This window comes from Apis mellifera, linkage group LG7, assembly GCF_003254395.2.
Source record: "Apis mellifera strain DH4 linkage group LG7, Amel_HAv3.1, whole genome shotgun sequence".
Lineage (NCBI taxonomy): Eukaryota > Metazoa > Arthropoda > Insecta > Hymenoptera > Apidae > Apis > Apis mellifera.
The window spans coordinates 4,822,898-4,846,408 of record NC_037644.1 but is presented as its reverse complement, the minus strand read 5'-3'; the positions used below and the strand labels follow the sequence as shown (position 1 = coordinate 4,846,408).

The window sequence follows — 23,511 nt, the reverse complement described above, 5'->3', positions numbered from 1 at the left end:
ATAATCTTTCACATAAAATAGTTTAGTTAATTAATCTTTAAAGATATTCAATGCCTAAATTATAAATAAAATTTATCATATTTAAATCACATATATTTATAATACGATATTACTAATTTTTATTACATTATTCTGTTAATTTGATAAACATATTTGCGATTATTTTTATGAAAAGAATATTCGCGCATGCGTAGCAAATGTCGATATGTCTGTCATGCTTCGCAGCTCTCAGGTGCGTGCGCATCTCGGCGCGACTCGCGGCTTTCAGGAAAAAATTGAACGTACCATTCGCCAGTAAACTGTGAGACTTCCAGCGATTCGTCAGGTGAAATGTTGTGTGATTATTAAATTTCTCTTTTTAATTGTATCATCGAATATCTTAACTATACAATTATTCATCGAAATTATTTACTTTTCCGAAAGATTTTAATCACTTTGATCATTGTTAACTGTCAAATTATCAAAAATACGACAGTACATATTATCTAATTTCTCTTGCAATTTATTGTTAGCTGTAATAGTAAAAAAGAGACATCGCAACAGCCATGGATATTAGTCAGCTACCAATCACGAAGTAAATCTGGTATTCATGCAAGACTAATCGATTTGAATCGTGTAGTCTAATGAGTATTTGTCATCATATCAAAAATGCAGGTTATTATCAAAAATATAACTCAGATTTCATTATGAATTAAATATCATAGTACAGATTGTGATATCAAGAAACAAAAATAATAATTATCATAGTAAAATACGTGACAACAACAGAATTCGAGTGACTGCAAGAGTGTTAGATAATTAACAATCATTCGATGATTAATACTTATGTTTTGCTGTGATGCAAATAATATTATGAAATACAAAATTAAAATATCATAATTCCCCCAAAAAACACGCAGTGAAGTTAGCTCGGTGGATGTCATTGACCGCCATATTCAGGACAGTCGTCCGAGACAGTTTCGAAAAAAAAGTTGGAAGGTGAAGTGATAAGAGTGTCGAAAGGTTAAGGACTGTGCGTTGAACATATTATTACGCATAAGAATCAGTAAAACCAACGCAATAGAAAACCTAAGATGGAGTTCAAGTTCAACGTAAATAAACTTTTACCTAGAAAAATCAACAAGGTCACGCATACTCTCATTCCAGAAGATTTCAAAGGTGATCGTCGTGAATTAAAGTAAGTATTTCTATTATTGCTATTACAATTCTTCAATTTAAATCTTTTTTCATTTACTTAATTAATTAATCTTGGTATTCCTATTTTGATTCTTATTTTAAAAATATTAAATTTTTATTACTTTATTAATAAACACTTTATTAAAAAAACAAGTTATGAATATTTGCTTATATTTATTATATTATAAATATTTTCAAATTTACGAATAAAAATCATAAATATCATAAAAAACATATCATGAAAGAAAATTGATAACTGTAAGAGGTTATTTATCACAGTTGTCATCTTCAAGGTTATATCGCAATATGGATATATATGACATGTATATATATGCATATATATATATATATATATATATATAATCATATATATACACACTTTCACTTTTCATCAATAATATCAAGTATAATAATTTAAATTTATTCTTATGTCTCGATTATTTCCTGAAATATAATTGATTCTTCTTTGATATAATATAATAGATTTTGTTTGACGTTTGAATAAATTAACATAATTAATAATAAGGTTGGTCGATATTATTAATAAATCGATAGCGAAAGTAAATGTCAATCATGCGTTGGCGTGATTCGAATTCTTTAAAGATATTTCCATGTGAAAATGTTTATAATATAATTTAATTTAAATAATTTTTTTAATTGCGAATATATTAATTTTAATGTAAAATATTTGTATTTTAGAAATACAAATATATATGAAAATTATTAAAATTAAAATAATGAAAATACCATATATTGATTATAATAATAGATAAATAACTATTTTATATAAAACAAATTCTGTAATAGCTAGAAAAAATGAAATTTAATTAAAATTGAATATAATGAAATACAATGAATTTAATATACATATAAAAATAACTTGTTTTTGATACTATTTTCTAACTACTTCATTTTCTCTACTTCATTACTAAATCAATAATTATTTTTCTTTAAATAAACTATATAGATATTTTTTAGCCCATTTCTTTTTTTAAATAAATTTTATATTATCTCTTAAATATTTCTCTGTTTACGAATAATATTATATACAAAATATACTATTTTTTTTCATTTAGTATTGTCAAAAATTAAATTATTTAAATTAAATTAAATTTTGAGTCAAATATATTCAATTCTATATTTTATACAGTATAAGAATATAGTATAATAATTATATAATAAATCATATATTAATAATATACTGATATAATTCTATAAGTTTATAATATATATATATATATATATATATATATATATATATATATATATTATGTAAATGTGTATAATAATTATATAATATATATAAATAATATTATTATTAATATTTATTTAAAAAATGAACATTATTAAGTTAAAAAATAAAAAAAATTAGAATTGAATAAAAAAAATAATTTTCGCTCATTTTATTTCTTTATAATTTTTATTAATTATAATTATTTCTTTAAGTTTCTTTCGATTTGTCTTAAAGTGAATATTTAATATAATATTTTCACTTGCTAAATAGCTAATCAAATTACATCTGATCTCTCATATTATTAATCATATTGAAATCATCGATGAATTTAATTGCACATTTTTTATATTTAAAGATAAAACTAATATTAATTATATCAAAATTCTTGTATTCGATATTTTTATAGAGAATATATTTATATAGAAGAAATGGGATATATTTGGAATATTAAATTTAGAATACTATACTACTACATATTTAAAAAACTAATGTTATTTAATTTATAACATCAATTTATAACATAAATAGTAAGATCTGTTAACTGTTAATAAAATTTGTAAAAATTGTAATTTTAATATTTCTATTATTTATCGATGAAAATATAATTCACAAAAGAATAACATGTCAATTTTTTTCAATAAATATTTAATCATTGAAATCATAATTAAATGAATATTTTTTTTTTCAAATTGAAATAATAATATTTCAAATTATCCATATTTTAATAAAATTATATTATTTTGTGTTTTTTTTTAATTAAATCAAAGTTTCAAGTACTTTATATTTTTTTATTATTATTCAGAGTTCGAAATATAATAATTTATTAGTTATTCTATAATTTTATTTATTTATTATTTATTATATTTTTTATTTATTATATTTTTATTATATTATTTATTATTTATTATATTATATTTTTTATTATTATAATTATATTTATATATTATTTTATTTATTTTTAACAGCAATAATTTGTTTTTCATTTTACACAAAATAATGTTCCAAATATATTGCATTTCCTTTAATTTAAATTAACAAATCTGATCATTTTCACACTAGAATCTTTTAATATTATTAGAATTGAATTTTTTAAGTTGCTCTTTAAATAAAATATAACTCTAAATGATGTAATATTTTAAAAATTTCATGATATTATGATAAAATATTATGTTTTATTATTTAAATATTATTATAGTTGATCCTATTCTTTCGTTATACAATTTTGATTATGATCATGATAAAAAAAATATTTTTTTTAATATAGAAGAATAATATATATTTAAAAATTTCATGATATTATGATAAAATATTATATGTTTTATTATTTAAATATTATTATAGTTGATCCTATTCCTATTCTTTCGTTATATAATTTTGATTATGATCATACTAAAAAAAATATTTTTTTTAATATAGAAGAATAATATTGATGAAATGAAGCATATCATTTTGATGTAAATTATATGTATTATACTAACATTTATTTGTTACATGTTATAATGTTAAAATACAATATCTAAATTTCCATATTAATATTTTAGAAATTGTGAAATTATAAATTAATAATCCTAACTTCTTAACATATTATAATATATTATAACACAATATATTAAAATCAATAAATAGCATAAAAATATTGAATCTCAAAATAAATAATTTTGTGATAAAAAAATAATATAATAAAAAATAATATAATAAAATATCATATGTGATATTATAATTTAAAATTCAATGATTTGGTTATCTAAAGCTAAGAAAGTCCATAAGAAATATTCAGAATTCGAGAGAATGTGTCAGCACTACTAACATTATAACAATTTTTAGATTCAAAATTTGAAGAATCTTGGAATCATTTAAAATTTGTGAATTAATTAAATAAAACGTAATCCAAAATTTATTTTATTTAGAATTATTTAAAGCATAAAAGATTTCGGTCAAAATAGTAGAATCCTTAGAATTGAAATATATAATTATAACTTAGAACTATTTAAACTAGAATTTAAAAGATTTGATTAAAAATATTCTCAATAAAATTATCTAAATCCAGATAATAAGATTAAAATTATTCAATATTTTTTATGAATTTTAATTAAAGAAATCTAAAATTCGAAATATTTTATTAGAATATACACTATTCATTTATATTTCATATTTCATATTTTTATTCAGATAGATTTAATTTCTCGAATTCTAACTCATATTTTTAATTAGGTCTCTAATAAATAAATTATGTAAATAAATTATTAACTGACTAGAATTTTTAAATTTTATATATATGTTTAATACATATAGAAAATCCTCTGAGTATTTTTATTAGATTCTATCGTTATTCTAATATTTTTCTTAAGATTCGAATGTTAAAATTTTTCATGTTTTCAATAACTGGAACAAAATTGCTTAAATGGTTTCATTATTTCTCAATATTTGGGTTTCTCTGGATAAGATTTCAGATATTATGATTTTTTATACTTTAAATAGCTTTTGGATAAGTTTGGAATGGAAATTGATAAGTTTCACAAGCTTTAATTGTTAAAGCCAAAAGATATGATCGTATTGTTAATTCCATATGGACTTCTCATATTCATAATAGTCATATATCAATTTAAATATTTTAGTCTATAAAATTTTATTTAATTATATAATTATCATATTATTTTATAATTTTTTATAGTTTATAATTATATCTATCGTATCCATCATAAATCCTATAAATTAAATAAATTAATCTTTTTATAATTTTAAAATCTTAAATGACTATTTTTGAAATTAATGAAGAGAATAATATTTTCTGTATTTTTTTAATATATATTGCTCTAGTTTTTGTATTACATTTGTATCAATTTAAAATTATATTATTAATGTTTAATTAAGATTAAATTTCACATATTTTACATCTATTTACATTTACAATCAGTATTTTTCAAACAATATATAATGATACATCATATAATACATCAATGTATTAAAGAATAGATATCTTAGATATAATTTGAAAATTTTATTTAATATATAAAGATAATATTTAATATCATATATTATAACAATTATAATAATTAATTATGATAATTAAATATGATTAATCAAAGAGTATTATCTATTAATTAATTTGATAAAATGTAATATTTTTAATATAAATGTAATATTTACATTATTATATACAAATATTCTTATATTTAGTTGTATTTAGTTTTTTTAAACCAATAAATTAAAATACTTATAAGAATATATTATCATTTCGAATAAATAAAAATTTCTATTTTAAAAATTATGAAATGTTATGAAAATCTAATTTCTCTCTTATATAATTTTAAAACATGTCGACAATATAAAAAAATTATATAATTCTATATTACTCTTTTTTCTTTGAATTTGAAAATAAATTTTAATCTTAAATATATCATATCATTATTATTTGATATTGAAAAATTAATATGCAAATAAATATGCATTTGTATTGGATTTATATTTGATATAGTTTAGTACATAATTTTTTAATTTAAAGTTAATCTAAAGTTTTGAAAGTTAATATATGAGCTAAATATTTTTAAGATTCTTTATCAATTTTAAATAAATATAATTAAATATAGCAATTGGAACAAATAATTAAGAAATTATTTTATCTTATTTTCTCATTAATAATAAAAGTTTTTGATATTATATTTAATCTGATTTTGGATAACTATGATTGATGAATTAAAAAAAAACATTATCTGACATTATCTATAAGAAAAAATATTTTTCAGAAAAATCGATTATTTTATTAGAATCAGAATATTAATATATTCAATATTATATGTACAATATTTTTGAAAAATCGATTAAAAAATCAGAAAAAAATATAAATATTCATTAAAATATTAATTAAGAAATTATAAGCAATTTAAATTTAAATAAAATAAGATATCTTCATATTATATTTATTTTTGTCTCATTTTAACTAATGCAAATTTAAATTGCTTATAAGTTATATCTTAATAAATAAGAAATTTCAATTGACATTTTTATATAATATCTTTTGTGTTTATTTTGGTTTCTTTGAAAGAATCGATCTTCAAAAATATTCTGCGAAAATATATATATAGTCAAAATATATTTCGAATCATTCAAATATCTTCAATCAAAAAATATGAATGGTACAAAAAAAATGTTTCAAACAACATTTCAATAATTATTCAAACAGAACTATTTGATATAAACAAATATATATATAATTTTGAAGCATTTTTTTGTATTATTTCATTTTTGTATTATTTCAGAATATTCAAGCGATTCAAAATTAATCAAACATAATATTATTGGGTTGGCAACTAAGTAATTGCGGATTTTTTTTAGAAAATCAAAGACAATTTTTTCATGGAACTAAATAACTTTATTCTGTAATGTGTTGCCCATTTTGATCAATGATCTTTTGCCATCTTTCAGGCAGCATCATAATCCCACGTTCATAAAACTTCTGGTTTTTATTAGCAAAAAACTGAATCAGGTATGATTTGATATCATCATCATTATTGAAATTTATTATATTATAATTAATTATTAATATAATTAATTATAATTATTATATTATAATTAATATATTATATTGTATATTATATTGTATAATATTATTATAAATATTATTATATGTACTATTATTAATATTAATTATTGTATATGTTGTTATTATTATTATTATTATTATTGTTATTATTATTATTATTATTATATATACACATATATATGTAATATTACTATATGTATATAATTATAAATATATATATATGTATATAGAATTAATATTAGTAACAATTCTTAATTTGTAAATATCTCAAAAACTTATTATATATAAAATAATTAGGAGAAAGATGTGGAATAGAGAAATATTCTAGGCAATCATAGAGTTTATCCAACAAATATTAACACAATCCTATTTTTTAATAAATGATATAATCTATATATATATTATTGTAAAGATTTACGATAAACATATTCAATATATATTCATGAAAATAATCTTTTTTTTTTTTGTGAAAATAGCATTGAAATTTTTTTTGTATACTTTTTTATTATTTTTTTTTTTATTGAATTGCTTCATTTAACATTTTATTAATTTGCAATGATGTCCTCTTCAAAAAGAAATAAAAGTTAATTGATTTAAGTTGTTGGATTTTATATATCCAATACAATGAAATAATATTGATAAAACTTTAATGACAATTTTAATACGTATGTGAAAAATGACTGATAAATTTTTAATGATTATATTAATGTAGTTTTGAGATTATCCCAATTGTATTTATAATTTTTATTTATCTGAAAATATTCTAATAGAGTCTGAGTTTTATTTGTACGAACATATGGTAATAAATAATATGTTTTTAAAAAGAAGAATAAATTTATATTTGCTTATGATTATTTTGCATATTACGCGATATGATAAATATTATGTAAAGTTTTCAGAGAAATATACATATTAGCAATTGAATTTGCATGTATTCTAAGATTCAAGTGATAATGAGAAAATAAATTTTATGTCTAACACAATGGAATATGAAATTTTTTAATGGATTATTTATGTTTCATTGTATACAAAATCATATATTTAATGTTGATTTTAAAATTGAAATTTTTAAAATTGATAATTTTTTATTTAAATGAATGTAAATATTTTGAGAACAATGAAGGAAAAAAAATTTTGATTCATAAAATGATAGTAATGAAAGTAAATAAATAATTTTTCTATTTTATTCTTTCTAATTCAAAAATAAAATAGTATTATTTTTTAATTTTTAAAACATTATAGATTATAAAAAAAATTATATTTATATTTTTGTAAAATTTATGATAATAAAATGAATTGTGATATAATGAAATTTTTCGGATCTAATGCAATGGAATATATATTTTAATAGATTTAAAAATATTTGTATCATGATTGTAATAATTCCATTTCATATTCATTTAATTATATTTATTTTATAGAAATATATATATTCATTTACTAAGAACAATTCAGTATCAATATAACTGCTAGCAATTTTTTATAGCAATTTAAATATTTTATCAATAACAATTATGAATTTATTATGAGTATTTATTCATTTTGTTATTGATATATTTGTGAAGGTCTTATATTTATTAAGTTATAAACAATTTAAATTCATATTAAATGAAATGAAATAAAAATAAAATTTGTATCACATTGCCATTTCTATTTCACTCCATATAAACTAATTGTTTATATTAAATTGTTATAATTAAATTGTTTATAATTTAATAAATAAATCTCAGTATACATTTTTATTAAATTTTTTGTACTTATTTTAGCCTTTAAAATTGATTTTTTAATTATAAATTTTGGATGCGGAAATGAAAAGAAAAAAAAATAAAAAACAAAAATAAAAAAAAAAAAAAATAATTTAATTTGGATGCCATGTTTATATAAATAATAAATAAGAAATTGAATATTGCTTGATGCATATATTGTCAATAAATATACTATATAAAATTCAATATATTATGTCAAAATTTTTTTTTATTAATATCTAAAATAATAAAAATCCGAACTAAAATTTTATATTCAGGATTTCTTCTCCTTCTTTCTCTTATTTTACCTCTCAAAATTTCAGCTCGTTTGGTCATGGGATGCACAGTATACTAATAAATATATGCATCGTTTAATAAATATGTATATTTATTAAGAATAATAAATTCTTGTATTAAATTATATCAAATTATACTTTTATTAAAATATTGAGAAATGGATAATCAATCATTATAGTAATCGATTTAAACCATTATAATAATCGATTTTATTTGAAATATTCTATGGATACTAGAATCGATATTACTACTATTGTATCGAATATTCTATTTATATTTGATATTATATTATTTATATTATATTTGATGACGCAATAACTTATAATGTGAGAACAATTATATTAATCTGTGTAAGCAATATTTAATGTGTTAATTATATCTGTAAGCAAAATTCAATATTATTAACAATTTTTAATTAATTAATATTGTTTGCGACTGCAACAGTAGTATTGAGTAGTAATGATGATAGTGAACGTAAGCTAATAACTAATATTTGTAGAATGTCCTTCAACAGATGTCATAGCAAGTAGTATATTTTTTAATGATGAGTGGAATGTATTATTGATTACTCGTGTCCGATAGCCACGATTATTATATATAATGTGATATTAGAATAAATTATCTATGGTATAAATTATATTCGGCAATCAGACGTGATTATTATGAAACTTACTAATAACGCTCGTGTCTTCAAAAAATCTTCTTAGTTTAATTGAGAGGATTTCTCAGCACAGCATAATAATAATATCATGGTTAGTGCCTGACTCGCGATACTTCCAAGTTAGAGGAAAATTTTTCGAATTAAAATGATGTTAGTTGTCGTTGAGACAGCCAATATGTTACCCTTGGAATTGGACTTCCGCTCCAACAGATTGAAGTGTATCAAAAAATATACATGTATCAAAATTATAAGTATAATATATCATCAACTAAACTTTCAAAAACGATAGTCTTCTCAGATAGCATCATTCTTTGTTTAGGCTTAATAGAAATTTGTGAGTGTTAATAAGAGAAAAAAATTTCTATGAGGAATTTCTTCGAATAAGCTGTTTATAAATCTTACGAGCAATAATACTCGCGAACAAATAAAGGATGTCCCAAAATTAACGCAAGATTTGAATTAAATATAAAAGAGAGTTTTTAGTCTTTAGATATTTATTTTTTAAGTGAATCATAAAGTATATAGGATAGGGTTTTATGGAATTATTAGGATATTTATGGAATAACACATCGGGAAAATGACTTCCACGGCTTTTCTGGCACATACGCACCCTTTCGTCGAAACTTTTCATGATCTTTCTGCATAATTGTGGCTGAATTTCGTTAATGCAGCGTTTAATTTCCTCTTGTGGGCACGTGTGGTTATGAGATTATTAACATAGACCTTTGACTTCAAATAACTCCATAAGAAGAAATCTAATAGTGTTAAATTATATGATCTAGAGGGTCAATTCTGATCACCGAAACGAAAGAAATGTCTCATGCAGTAATTGAATTGTTTCATTGGTTGTATGGCATGTGGCACTCTTATTGAAACCACATATTAGTCACATTAATATTCAATTTAATTTTTATTTCAATTTCGGCAGAAGTTATCATGTCGCGATATCGAGCACCATTAACAGTTGCTGCTTGACTAGCCTCTGATGCCTTCTGCCCAAAATCCGCACCAAACAGTGACACGTTGTGGGTGTATTTGTTTTTCGCTAATCACACATGGGTTCTCCGAACTCCAAACATGGCAATTTTGGCGATTAACAAAGCCATCGAGATGAAAATGTATATGAATATTTTGTATAAAATTTTCGAACTGCGGCCGCCAAACTTATATTATTTTTAAAATATTGTTCAATAATGAAGACACGTTGTTGTATCGTATGTTGTAACGCTCCATTTTTACTAACCCTAAACTTTCAGCTGTCAAACTGTTTTTTTTTTCAGAGTTGCCAACAACTTAATGCAAAAATGGCGGCAAATTCAAATCTTGCATTAATTTTGGGACACTCTATATCTTAAAATTAATTTTAGATTCAGAATTCATCTTTATTCCCTCTTAATTCTTTTAAATTGTATGTCAATCAGAAATGTTTTTTGAAAATACAGCTATCAAATTTTAGAAAAATTATAAAAATTATAAAATTATAAATTATAAACTGCATAAAAATAAAACTGGATAATTATAATTGTCATGAATTAATCATAACGAATTAATTCTTGCTTAATATTTTTGATTTTTGGAAAATTTATTTGTAAAATAGTTTATTATTTATATTCTCAGAAACGTATAGATATTTCCTATCTTATAATTACGTGGTGCTCAATCATTTATTTAAATGTATGATATTGCCTTTAAGATAATTTATCAATATTTGCATTGTAAATAGCTTTGGGTTGGTTCAATGTTGGAACTGGTTCTTATTACGAAGTAATTTATAATAATATATATAATATATATAACATATATAATAATTAATTTCATTATTTGAGGTAATTTGTAATGATCAAAACATAAATAACATAAATAAAAAGTTGATAAACATAAATAAAAGTTGACTTATGTGATAATAATATAGTAATAGTAGTGTATAAATATAATAATAATATAGTAATAAAAATAATTTGTATATTGTATATATATAAATCTTGATATCATAGTTAATACTATTTTAACTTGTTATTTATCGATCATTGAATGTGAAATTAATTCTTCGCATAGTATTCAATTTTTTTCAGTTTAACAATAGGAGAAACAAAGAAACAAACGTAGTCGAGTTTTGATGACTCAGATACTAATTTAGAAGTGTCGATGTATAATCGCTATGTAATCGATTTATGAATTGTATTTGAAAAAAAGGAAGCTGTGAAAACATATTTTATAATTAAGCGAAAAAAAATCTAATATATAAATAATAATATTTAATAAATATATATATAATCATATAATATATATAATATAATCATATAAGTAATAGTGATATTTTATAAATTAAAAAAATAGAAAAATCGACAATGATATATATATATTAAACTACTAAATATTATTAAATACAATTATTAAATATCTAAAATTTACTTAAAAATAATTATTTGTTGAAATGATCTCTATTTAAAAATCAATATTAATCTAATATCTTAAACAGAAACTTTTTTTTTAAAAATATAAATAATATAAATAATTCTTCAAAAATATATCTATTAATTAAAATATATATATTTTAATATTTATTATATATATTTTAATTAATACATAATATCGATAATTTTATTATTATACATAATATTTCAAATGTTATGACGATTAATTGTCTTTCAATTGTTATTGGTATTTTTCTTTTGTTTAATGTTTTTATATTTTAATTGTAATAAAATATTTTTATACGCTTATTCAAATGAAATTAGTTTAATTTATTTTTAAGGAATAGAAAATATAAATCATGTTATAATAATCATAGTTTTAATATATTAATAAAAATTTGAAGTTTCTATTTTTGATTATAATATGATAAAAAAAAATAAAATAATAAATTGATAAAAATATAAGATATTTAACTGAATACTTAACAATATAATTAAAATTTTTCAAGTATTTTAAAGCGAATTAGAGATAAATTGTTTATTATACTAATTATGAATATATTATAATTATATGAATCCAGAAAGCAGAATTTATATGCAGCTATTATAAAACAAAATAAATTATTTATCTAATTGTGATTGATTTATTATATTTAATACTGTTTATTATATTATATTATTATATTATTATATTAGTAAAATGTTTCTAGTAATAATTTAATTTTAATATTTTGCTCAAAAATGATAATAGTATCTTATGTTATTCAAATCATATATTTTATTTATATTTAAAAAAAAAATAAAAAAAATTAAAAGTTCTAAAATCATTTATATTTGTACAGCATATTCTATATGAAATTTCTCAAACTTTTTTGATTTTTTTATTTGTTAAATTTATTATTATTCTAAAATACTAAAAAATAAAATGAATGTCATATTTGTACTTTCTTTTTTATGTATTGAAAATTATTATAATTAAAATTTACAAAATCATATAGAAATTTTAGAAAAAAGTTGAGAATTAGTGTATCATCATATATAATGTAATTTATATAATTCATATTAATAGTAATATATATATAATATATATAATATAATATAATAGAATTAAAAGTAGAAAAAGATATATAAGAAGAATTTATAGCATTTGTATTATTATTATAGAATTTATATTAGAATATATATTTATATATTAATTCATAATAATTTCAGAAAGGTTTTCTTATATTATATTGTTAATTAATGAACTATGTGACTTATTTTAAAAAAGTATTTCTTGAAAGACTAAGACTGACTAGTTAAATCTATAAACATTATTTAAAATATCATTTATAATATATTTAAAAATAGTGAAATAAAAAAAATAGAAAGTTTTTTTTGCAACTTCATTCAATATCTATATAATTAATATCTACATAATAAATAATTTTTAAATAATTATTTCAATTATCCTCTCTCTGACTATCTATTTCCAACTACTAAATTGTTATCTTTTTCACATACATTCACAGTCGATAGCTTTTTATATATATGCGACAAGTTTAATTGAAATTTCTGAGCTGTTATATGTAATTAGCTTTAATGTTTGATTTTAATTTTTGAGATATTTGAAAAAAAATTTGTTATTATATTGAATTTCACATATATTTATATATTTAATGAATCAATTAAAAAAATTATTTCATGTATTTTTAATATCTTGAAATATTTTAATTTCCTTAATAAATATTAAATTAAATTAAAATTAATATATTTTTAATATTAATAATTTTTAAATTAATCATTTTCATAATCATAATCTCAAAATAAAAACTTGAAAAATATATCTGTAATTAAAATAAACATAAAAATTTAGAAAAATTATTTTTAAATATTATATATAAAATTTATTATTTTATATTATTATTTATTATTTTGTCTTGACATTTATCATAAATGAATTATAAATATATTTATAATTATAATATATAATTATAAATAATAAATATTTATAATATATTAAATATATTCAATTTTATTTCTAAGTTTCAACTAACATAATGCTAAATGTTTTAATCTGCATTATTTTATGTATATAATTATAAGTTATAAAAAAAGAGACTTTTTTTATTAATATCTCAGAACTTTTTTAGCAAATTTAAACATTTTTTATTACTTTAATTGAAATAAATATATAAAAAATTTTGTCAATTTTCTGTCTTACATTATAACATTAAAATATAATATATCTTTAATTAAATTTATTATATCTTAATGTTTTGTTATATTTAATATTTAATGTTTAATATATATTTTATCGCAACAAAAATAGAGAAAAATCTAAAAAAAAAGAATAGTATTTTTTTTAATGATAATTATAAAAGAAAAAGAAGAAAAAAAAAAAAAGTTAAAAGTGGAGCAGTTGTTTCGTGCTATTTAAGTTGTAAATCACACTTTACAACTTACAGTTAAAATAAATAATTCTGAAATTGAAATTAAATTGTTAAAAACAAATAATTCATTTTTTTTCATCATAAATACTTTAATCATATATTTTTTTTTGCGCATATATTATATAAATCATATAATATTATATAAATATTAAATAAATAAAAATTATAAAAAATATTGAACTTAAATTAATCATATAATTTTTTAGATAAATTTATATTATAAAATGAAATAAAAAGTAAATATCATCTTCTAATAATAATCTTAAATAAATCAACAGAAATTAATGAAAAATCAAGTAGATTGTAAATTTTTCAACTAATATTAATATAATAAATTTTTATTTTAAATATAAGATTTATACATACGTACATATATATATATATACTTTTTTTACTTTTTCAATAAATATAAACATTGAAATTATTATCTATCAGAAAAAAAAGTGATACTTATATTTACTAACAATATTGAAAAACAAATTAACTATTGATAATAGAATAATTATTTTAATATAATAAATTTCAAAATATTTTTCCAAATTAATTAAAATTTTTTTGAAATATAATGTAATGTTTGTTTTGTGAAATATAATGTAATTAAATAGCCAACACAATTCTAAATCTTAATTTGTGAGATTATATTAAATTATATTATTAATATATTAATAATGTAATTATTAATGTAAATATTAATAATGATTATATTAAATGTCAATTAGAAAGTTTTTTTTTTTAAATAAAAAAAAATTAATGTAAAAAATCATGAAAATATACCAGAAACAGACATAGAATAAGTTTTGTTTTTGATTTTCGAATGTCACGTTAATATTATATGTGATAATTATAAAATATAAAAAAATATAACAATTATAAACTTATCCAATTTTACTAAAATATCACAAAATTTATGATTATTATTATCATATTTATTATTTTTATTAAATATTTATTAAAAATTTATATTTATAATAATAAAATAATAAAATAATATTTATTAAAAATAAATATTAAAAATAAAATTTGACTAAAATAAGTTTTTATCTTACAATTTGTGTTTTGTTTTTTTAAATTTATTTAATATTAATTTTAATTAATTATATACACAAAAAAGATTTTTTTGATTCCTTATAAAATTCCTTGATGAACTGCTATCTCTTTATGTTTATTTTTTAATTTCAATCTATTAATTGTAGAGAATAAGAAATATAAAGAATTAATATTTAATTTATTTTTTAATTTTTATTAATACATAAATATATAAATATTATTCAAGTAATGTAATAATTTTAATCATACAAATGAAAATATAGTATTATAATATTATATTACAATTATCTTTATATTAATTCCCTCAAAATTATTTAAATCTATTTTTTATTATAAACATATATTTTATTATAACATATTTTTTTAAACATATTTCTAAAAAGCTTTAACGTGTCTTTAAATTTTACAATTTTTAACGCTTGTGAATTCATAAATAAACTGATTGAAAATTGTAATTACTATTTGCTATATTTAATATTTAATATTTTCATTTCTATTGTATATTATATATTATATATATATTATATTTCTATTATATATTATATTGCAGCATTGCAAAATATGTATTATATATGTAATTTTTTTTTATTTGAAGTAGCTATTTTATACTGTTTTTTATATATCAAATGGATATTGTAAATTTTTTAATTAATAAAAAATTTTCTTGTTTCAGCGAATGTCAAAGACAATTGAGCAGAATTCTTGATGATATGGGAGAGGCTTCTGCCAGGGCTCAAGGTCTGAATAAGCCAATAACTAGCGCCTTAAAACTTCGAGATACGGATCATATAGTTTATTTATTAATGGATAATGAAGCTAATAAGTAAGTTTTTTTAAATTTCTTTCATTCGTTATTTTTTGTTAAATTGAATCGAATAAATGATTTATAATGGAATATAATAAAAAAAATTGAGAAACTTAATTTAAAAAAAAAATTAATCTTAATAAAAAAAATAAGTAATAATATATAAAATAAAATAATGCAAAATAATTCAGTTGAAAAATGCTATTATCTATTAAATAAAAAAATATATATTTTAAAAAATATAAAATATTCGTGCTTAGATAAATTTTATTAATTGTTACTATTTTATTAATTATTTATTATAAAAGCGTGGATAAACCACAAATCTCGCAGAAAGCGGAATTTATTCAAAGAAATAGTCAGAAAGGAGCTATTACATTTTCGAGGAAATTCATAGTGTATAATATGGTCGAACGATCAATATATGAGATATCTTTTCTGAAAGAATTTAGCTTTCTTATCCTCACAAAATCTTTTCGTTGGATATTCAAAATCTATTATTCAAGTTTAAATTAGTAACAAAATGAATATAATATTAAATATTTAAATAATATTAAATTTAAAAATATAATAGATATTAATATAAATTTTGAATATATGATGAAAAATGATACTTAAAATACACTCATTTTTGTTTAATATACATACAGATATATAATATATATATATATAATGAAAAAAATAACTTTTATAATCTAAAATATTTATTATTCTATTTCTTAGTTTTGAATTTTTAAAAAAAAAATTATATATATAAACATAAATCAATCATAAACAAATTTTAACTTGATTAAAGATCGTTCAAAATTATTTAAATTTGATATAATTATATAAATATAATTTTTTGTTTAATAAAAAAATCTTGGAATAATAATTAATTATTTTATTTTATATAATAATAATTATCTAATAATTATCAAAAAATTAAAAAAATTTTATTTAATTTTCTTTCTTTTATATATTCTTTAGCAAAATAAAAAAATTTATTTTATTAAATCTTTTATTAGTTGTTAGTATTGATAAATTTAAATAAAATTATTAAATTATTATATTATATTTTTCAATATTTTCTTTTCCTAAAAAAATCTCATATATTGCAAAAATTTCACATACTGAGAAAAATTTCAACAGTGACATGATAGACTACTTTTATTAGTAATCAAATACGGCAAAACATATTTCAAATATTTTATTCTGCTTTATGTGTTATAACGCAAATCTCGTGTGAGTTACAATCATGGATGAATCATCATCGTATACAAATTTCTTATAATTTTACAGCGGACTGGGCAGTGTAGTGGGACTGTTAAAAACTGGATCGAAAAATCTTTTCATGTTTGACGAGACTGGCGCTCATTATCAATTAAAACCTAGATGCATTCTGGACTTTTATATTCATGAATCACGACAGCGCATGGGCCTTGGAAATATTCTCTATCAGCATATGCTTTCCGTAAGTAGTTATGCAACTATTCCAATTAATGTATATGTATAATATAATTAATGTATAAAATGAATGATTTCAATCTCATATCGAATGCATATATAAAATTCAGTATTATATATAAAAAGAATATAATAAAGAAGCATAAAGATTACATTTAAGACCAATAATGATTAATAATAAAAATAATATTTTAATTTAGTTTGAGCTATCATGAGTAATTTATGATAGTTTTAAAATCTATAGTTTTAAAATAAATACTTTTTGATAGAAAAGTCATGTGAATAGGAAAAAAGTTAAATAATAATTTCAGAATTTCAATAGAATTAAAATTTGTTTAATATAAATAAAAAAAATTCAATTTTCATTTACGATGATTCACATTGTTAGTAAAATAAAAATATAATTAATAAGAAAAATAATTTAATATCTTATTAAATTATATTTAATAAGAAATAAATGCGTTATTATTGTACATACATATGTGATAAAGATATGCATATTATTTTAATCTTATTGAAAATTATTAATATATTAAAGAAACTCAAATTTCTTTAGGATAGATATTTTATTTTATTCACTGTTGTCAATATTGAAATTGCGAAAAAAAAAAGAAAGAACAAAAGAAAATAAAAAATTTTTTTATTCGATATTTATTATTATTTAACATTTTATTTATTCATATTAAATTAATTATGTAATATTTAATTAATATGATTTTTCTGATATGGTATTTTTTCACAATTAAAGCTTGTTAATTCGACTTAGGACATTTTACATAGAACTTATTACTAGCAAAAAAATATTTATTTATTATTTTTATTATTATTTTTTTATTATTTTGTAAAAGATTTACATTAATATTAATTACAAAGTATTTATATTTTTGAAATTAGAAAAAAATAGATAAACAACATTCAATAATCAAATATGTTATATATTTATCATTATCATATATATTATCATTATCTAATATAAATAATATATTATATATATATTAATCCAATGACAGATGTTAGTTGACAAAATTCAAATTTTTATTAAATATATGAGATATTCTTTCTTACACTTCAATATATTACATTTAATATATTATATTCAAGATTGATTTTCTTTTTATAAAAAATCTATATTTTACAATTTTAAAATTAGTTTAAAAATATTTGACTATCTGAATTTTTAACATGAATTTCCTATAAAAGATCTATAGAAAGATTATTAAATTTTAGCATTTCTTAAACAAAAATTTATTTATTATTATTATTAAGTTTTAATATAAATATTATATTTTTATATTTTCTTATATATTAAAATGAAATATATTTCATTCTACATCGTTTTAAATTTTTAATAACTTTAAATAATATATTAAACAAATTCCATGATATTTTTTATTTTTTCATGAAATTGAAACAATGCACAGACCAAAATCTTGTAATCGAATACGAATTTCTTTCTTAAACAAAATGGCTAGCTTTTTTTTTATCATGTCTCTTTAAATGTTCATATAATCTATTTCTTCTATGTTCACCAATTGATACTCATTTCTTTAATTTCTTGTAAGATATTTTGTAATTGAATCGAAGTTTATCGACCAAATTATCAAAGAAATTATCAAAATTAAAAAAGAAATTAAAAAAGAAGAGAATGAATAGGAAAAAAGAGATAAAATCTAAAATCTTAGGTTCGGATATTTATTAATTTTTCAAATATTTATAAAAAATTTTTGATTCTATACATTGAAAACTGCAGATGTTATTAATATATTGTCTATCTAAATATCATTAATACAATAATTTATTGTAATTAATTATAATAGTTTATTATAATCATGTCAGTAGTGTTAATTTTTATTTTGAGTAGTAAATGTTTATCTATATCTGCTTTAATATCTAGAATCTCCCATTTATAATTTACAAAAAATTCATTCATTCTCAAATCATCCATTCTCAAAATATTGAAGATATTGATTTATCAAATCAATATTAATATTGTATGATATCCTGTAAAATGAAAAATGCAAATAAAAGCATATTGCATATAAATGTTATTATACTTTGGGCATACTTTGAATAGAAAATCAATAATAATGAAGTAATTTAAAAATGGTCTCTATGGTCGCCTTTAGAATATTTGCGGTTCTTTATGATAAGAATTGAAGTGAAATCGGCTATCGATTTCTATGAATGAAAATAATTATATTAGTCATATCTGATACCTAAAATTTATTGTGATATTATGATATTAAAAATATTATTATGATATTATTAATTTTTTATTAATATCGATAATAAAATATATAAAGCTTAAATATATTTAATAATTATATAAGATTTTTTTTAAAGATTTATTTTCTTTTTTTTACTGTTCTTTCAAGTTTCATGTTAATTGGCTATGAAATTATATATTTTTAATATTACTTTAAAACTTGTTATTATTTTTTTTTTATTAGCTTTTTTTATTATTAGTTTTTTATTTTTATTTTAAATTAACTTATAAATTATTTTTTTTCAATAAATAACGTCCAAGAAATATTTAAATAATTCATAGTCTATTTATTTAATTATTGAAATTTAAAAAAAGTCAAAAAATAAAATTATATAAATAAAGTTGAAATAAAATATTAAATATAAATATTATAATATTATAATAATTTTTATTTTTCTTAATCTTTTATTATATTATATAAAAATATAATGACATGTATATCTATATTAATTGTTACATCTTCTAAAATACAATATTTTTATTATATTATAAATATATATTATATTCTATCTAAATAGAATATGAAATAGAAAATATAATTGTAATTATCTAAATAATTAATTTCAATTGATTCTCAAATAATAACTAGATTCCTATTTTGTATTTATATAAAAATATTATATAAAAATATTAAAAAATGGTGTATATATTTAATATCAAAGGAAAATACTTATTTGTTTAAAACATTGATTTGTTTTTGATAAGAAGTAGTAATGTTTAGATTATGATAATAAACTAATTAATTATCTTAAAGAAAAATCTGATGTGACAAAACATCATTATACATGAGTTTTACGCTCGAAAATACCTCAAAAAATAATTAAATTCATTTAAATTCTTTAATAAATTCATTTATTTAAGCATTTTGTAAAAACAAAAAAAAATGAAAAATGAATAATTATTGAAAAAAAACATGAATTTCTATTTTTTATATTTATATTAAATTAATTTTAATAATTAGAAATAACTTCATATTACTAAATGCTATTTTTAATTTTCAGGAAGAGAATATTAGACCGGTGAAATTAGCAATCGATAGACCTTCAGAGAAATTTTTAGCCTTTTTAAGCAAACACTATGCTCTTACGAAGATTATTCCACAAAACAATAAATTTGTTGTTTTTCAAGGATTTTTTGACGACGGTAAGTATTTTTTTTTTTTTTCATTCTTAATCTTCTTTAAATTTCTAAAGTTAATAGCTTATTATTAAAGGTTATAAACATTATTAGAAGTATAAATATTTATATATTGAAAAATATTTTACAAAAAAGAATTTTATTAATAATATTTTTTAAATAATAATCGTTTCGAAAAATTCTATTGAATTTACATACATTTGAATAATGAATCGATATCTATTATATATCTATTATACAATATGATATTATAATACAATATTTATTAATATTTGTCATCTAAAAAAAATCTAAGATCCAAAATGAAAAAAGTTCTGTTTTTTTACGAATTAGTTTTAATTCGAATTAGGCTAAATTAAAATTCTAAGACAACCATTTATATTAAAATAGAAAAATTTATTCATTTAATTACATTGAATAAGATTGAAAATTTTATTTTTTGTGCATATTATGTACATATTGATATGTACGCCGTAGACTTACACATAAAATTCAATATAATATAATATTAACTTTGCAAATAACTTTTTTTCAAATAACTTAAAAATTAAAATCAATCGCCAAATAGTTATATATATGTATAGGAAAAAGTTACTTATAAGAAACTCCAACTTGCAAATTTAAAAAAAATTTAGAACTTTGGGGATATATAAAGCATATAGATATGTATTATTTATTTTTTTGGTCCAAATTCGATTATTTTTCGATATTGTATTATAATTCACAAATTATAATACATGCAATTATAATATATGGAAAAAAATTTTCAAACAAAACTTGTCTTTTTAATTATTATTTAGTTCTTAATGAATTTATAATTTTTTTTTCACAAAAAATTTTAATTAATAATTATGAAATAAAATAAAAAATATTTTTTTATTTTAAATGCAGCCCTCATTGTACCATGATTTGATTCGTGACAAGAATTTCTGGATTTCATTGTATATATAATATGTAATGAGAATCAAAAGTGAATATACATTTGACTTTAAATTGAAAAACTTGAGAATAAAGCATTTATTTAACAATTATTACATATATATTATTAATTGAAAAATTATTTGAAAAACATAAAGTATAAAGTAATAGAAATTAGAAGTAGAAAACATAATTTAATCTAATAACTGATATTTGAGATATAAAATATAATTAAATAACTTAAAATAGTTAAAGATTTATAAAAATATAAATTAAAAATGAATATATATAATTAATTAAGAATGATTTATTTTCATTTAATAATAAAATTTATTAATTTAATATTTTTTTAATCCATCTTTAACTTTAATTATAATAGCTAACCATTTTGGCATGGATTCAACCAATATTATATGTTGTTGAAATAGAAATATCAATTTATATTTTTAATAGTTCGATTTTAAGGTTTTTCTTATTTGTAATTTTTATTGTGTATAATTTCAAATTTAATATTTTTTATTTCTCCTACAATTTCTCTGTTACATTAAAATCTGGATATTGTGACAGAAAATTTAGTTGATTTGGTGCGTTTTGTTGCAAGCAATGCTTAACAATCTTTGTATGTTTAAGGTTTTGATTTTGCTAAAAGATTTAAAAAACTGAAAACTGAATTTTTAATACTTGCAATTACATTTGTTTTTAAAATATCTAAATATTAAAATCTATTCATCATATTGTTAATAAAAGTTAATTTCTTGATTCCAGAGCTGCTATGCTATCTCAAACTATAATATTACCTCCACCATGCTCAACAGTATTAATAAAATTTTTCTAATTTCGTATTTTTTTTTTGTTACATTTTTTTTTTTTACAAAAATTTTTAATTTATTTTCATCAATAAATACATAGTGTTCCAAAATCTGAATAGTTCGTGAAGTGTTCATGAATTTTTCTGCAAATTGCAATCGCAATTGATTTTTTGTATTTATCACTAATTTCTTGTGTGGAATACAGGCATGCGTATTTTGAAAATTTAATGATTTACAAATCGTACTCACATTTTATAGATTTTTGTTATATTTCAGATATTTCTTGAGCCAATGAAATTTTATTCAAAGTGTAATTATTATATAATATTATATAATTATTATATAATTTACTTTATTCGTGTAATTAAAAAAGTTTGTTTTATTTGATTTTTTCGGATGATTGAAACGAGGAAAATTTTTTTATATTTTTTATATTTTTATATTTGACTATGATTCTTTTTACAGTTCCATAATAACGATTTGCTATTTTCTCTATTTCTATTCAAATGATTTTCCTTCATTTCTTAATTTAACAATAAGTATTTTTATTTCTTCTAAAGTTTCTTTTTTAAAGTATGTTTTTC

The 23,511-nt window shown here is 18.0% G+C and overlaps 1 protein-coding gene across 2 annotated transcripts in view; it reads left to right on the top strand.

Annotated features, from left to right (window-relative positions):
- The first annotated feature begins 286 nt into the window (after positions 1-286).
- The window catches only part of LOC726664 (alpha-tubulin N-acetyltransferase), a 37,721-nt gene continuing 14,496 nt past the window's right edge, over positions 287-23,511 (top strand). Inside the window, exons 1-4 of one of the 2 annotated variants that reach the window (XM_016917333.2) lie at positions 287-1,177; positions 16,220-16,369; positions 17,633-17,804; positions 21,065-21,206. In XM_016917333.2, coding sequence (XP_016772822.2) covers positions 1,074-1,177; positions 16,220-16,369; positions 17,633-17,804; positions 21,065-21,206 — 568 coding nt within the window. In that variant the 5' untranslated portion in view covers positions 287-1,073. The remainder of the gene's footprint in view (positions 1,178-16,219; positions 16,370-17,632; positions 17,805-21,064; positions 21,207-23,511) is intronic. The other variant, XM_001122385.5, reaches the window with a different exon arrangement.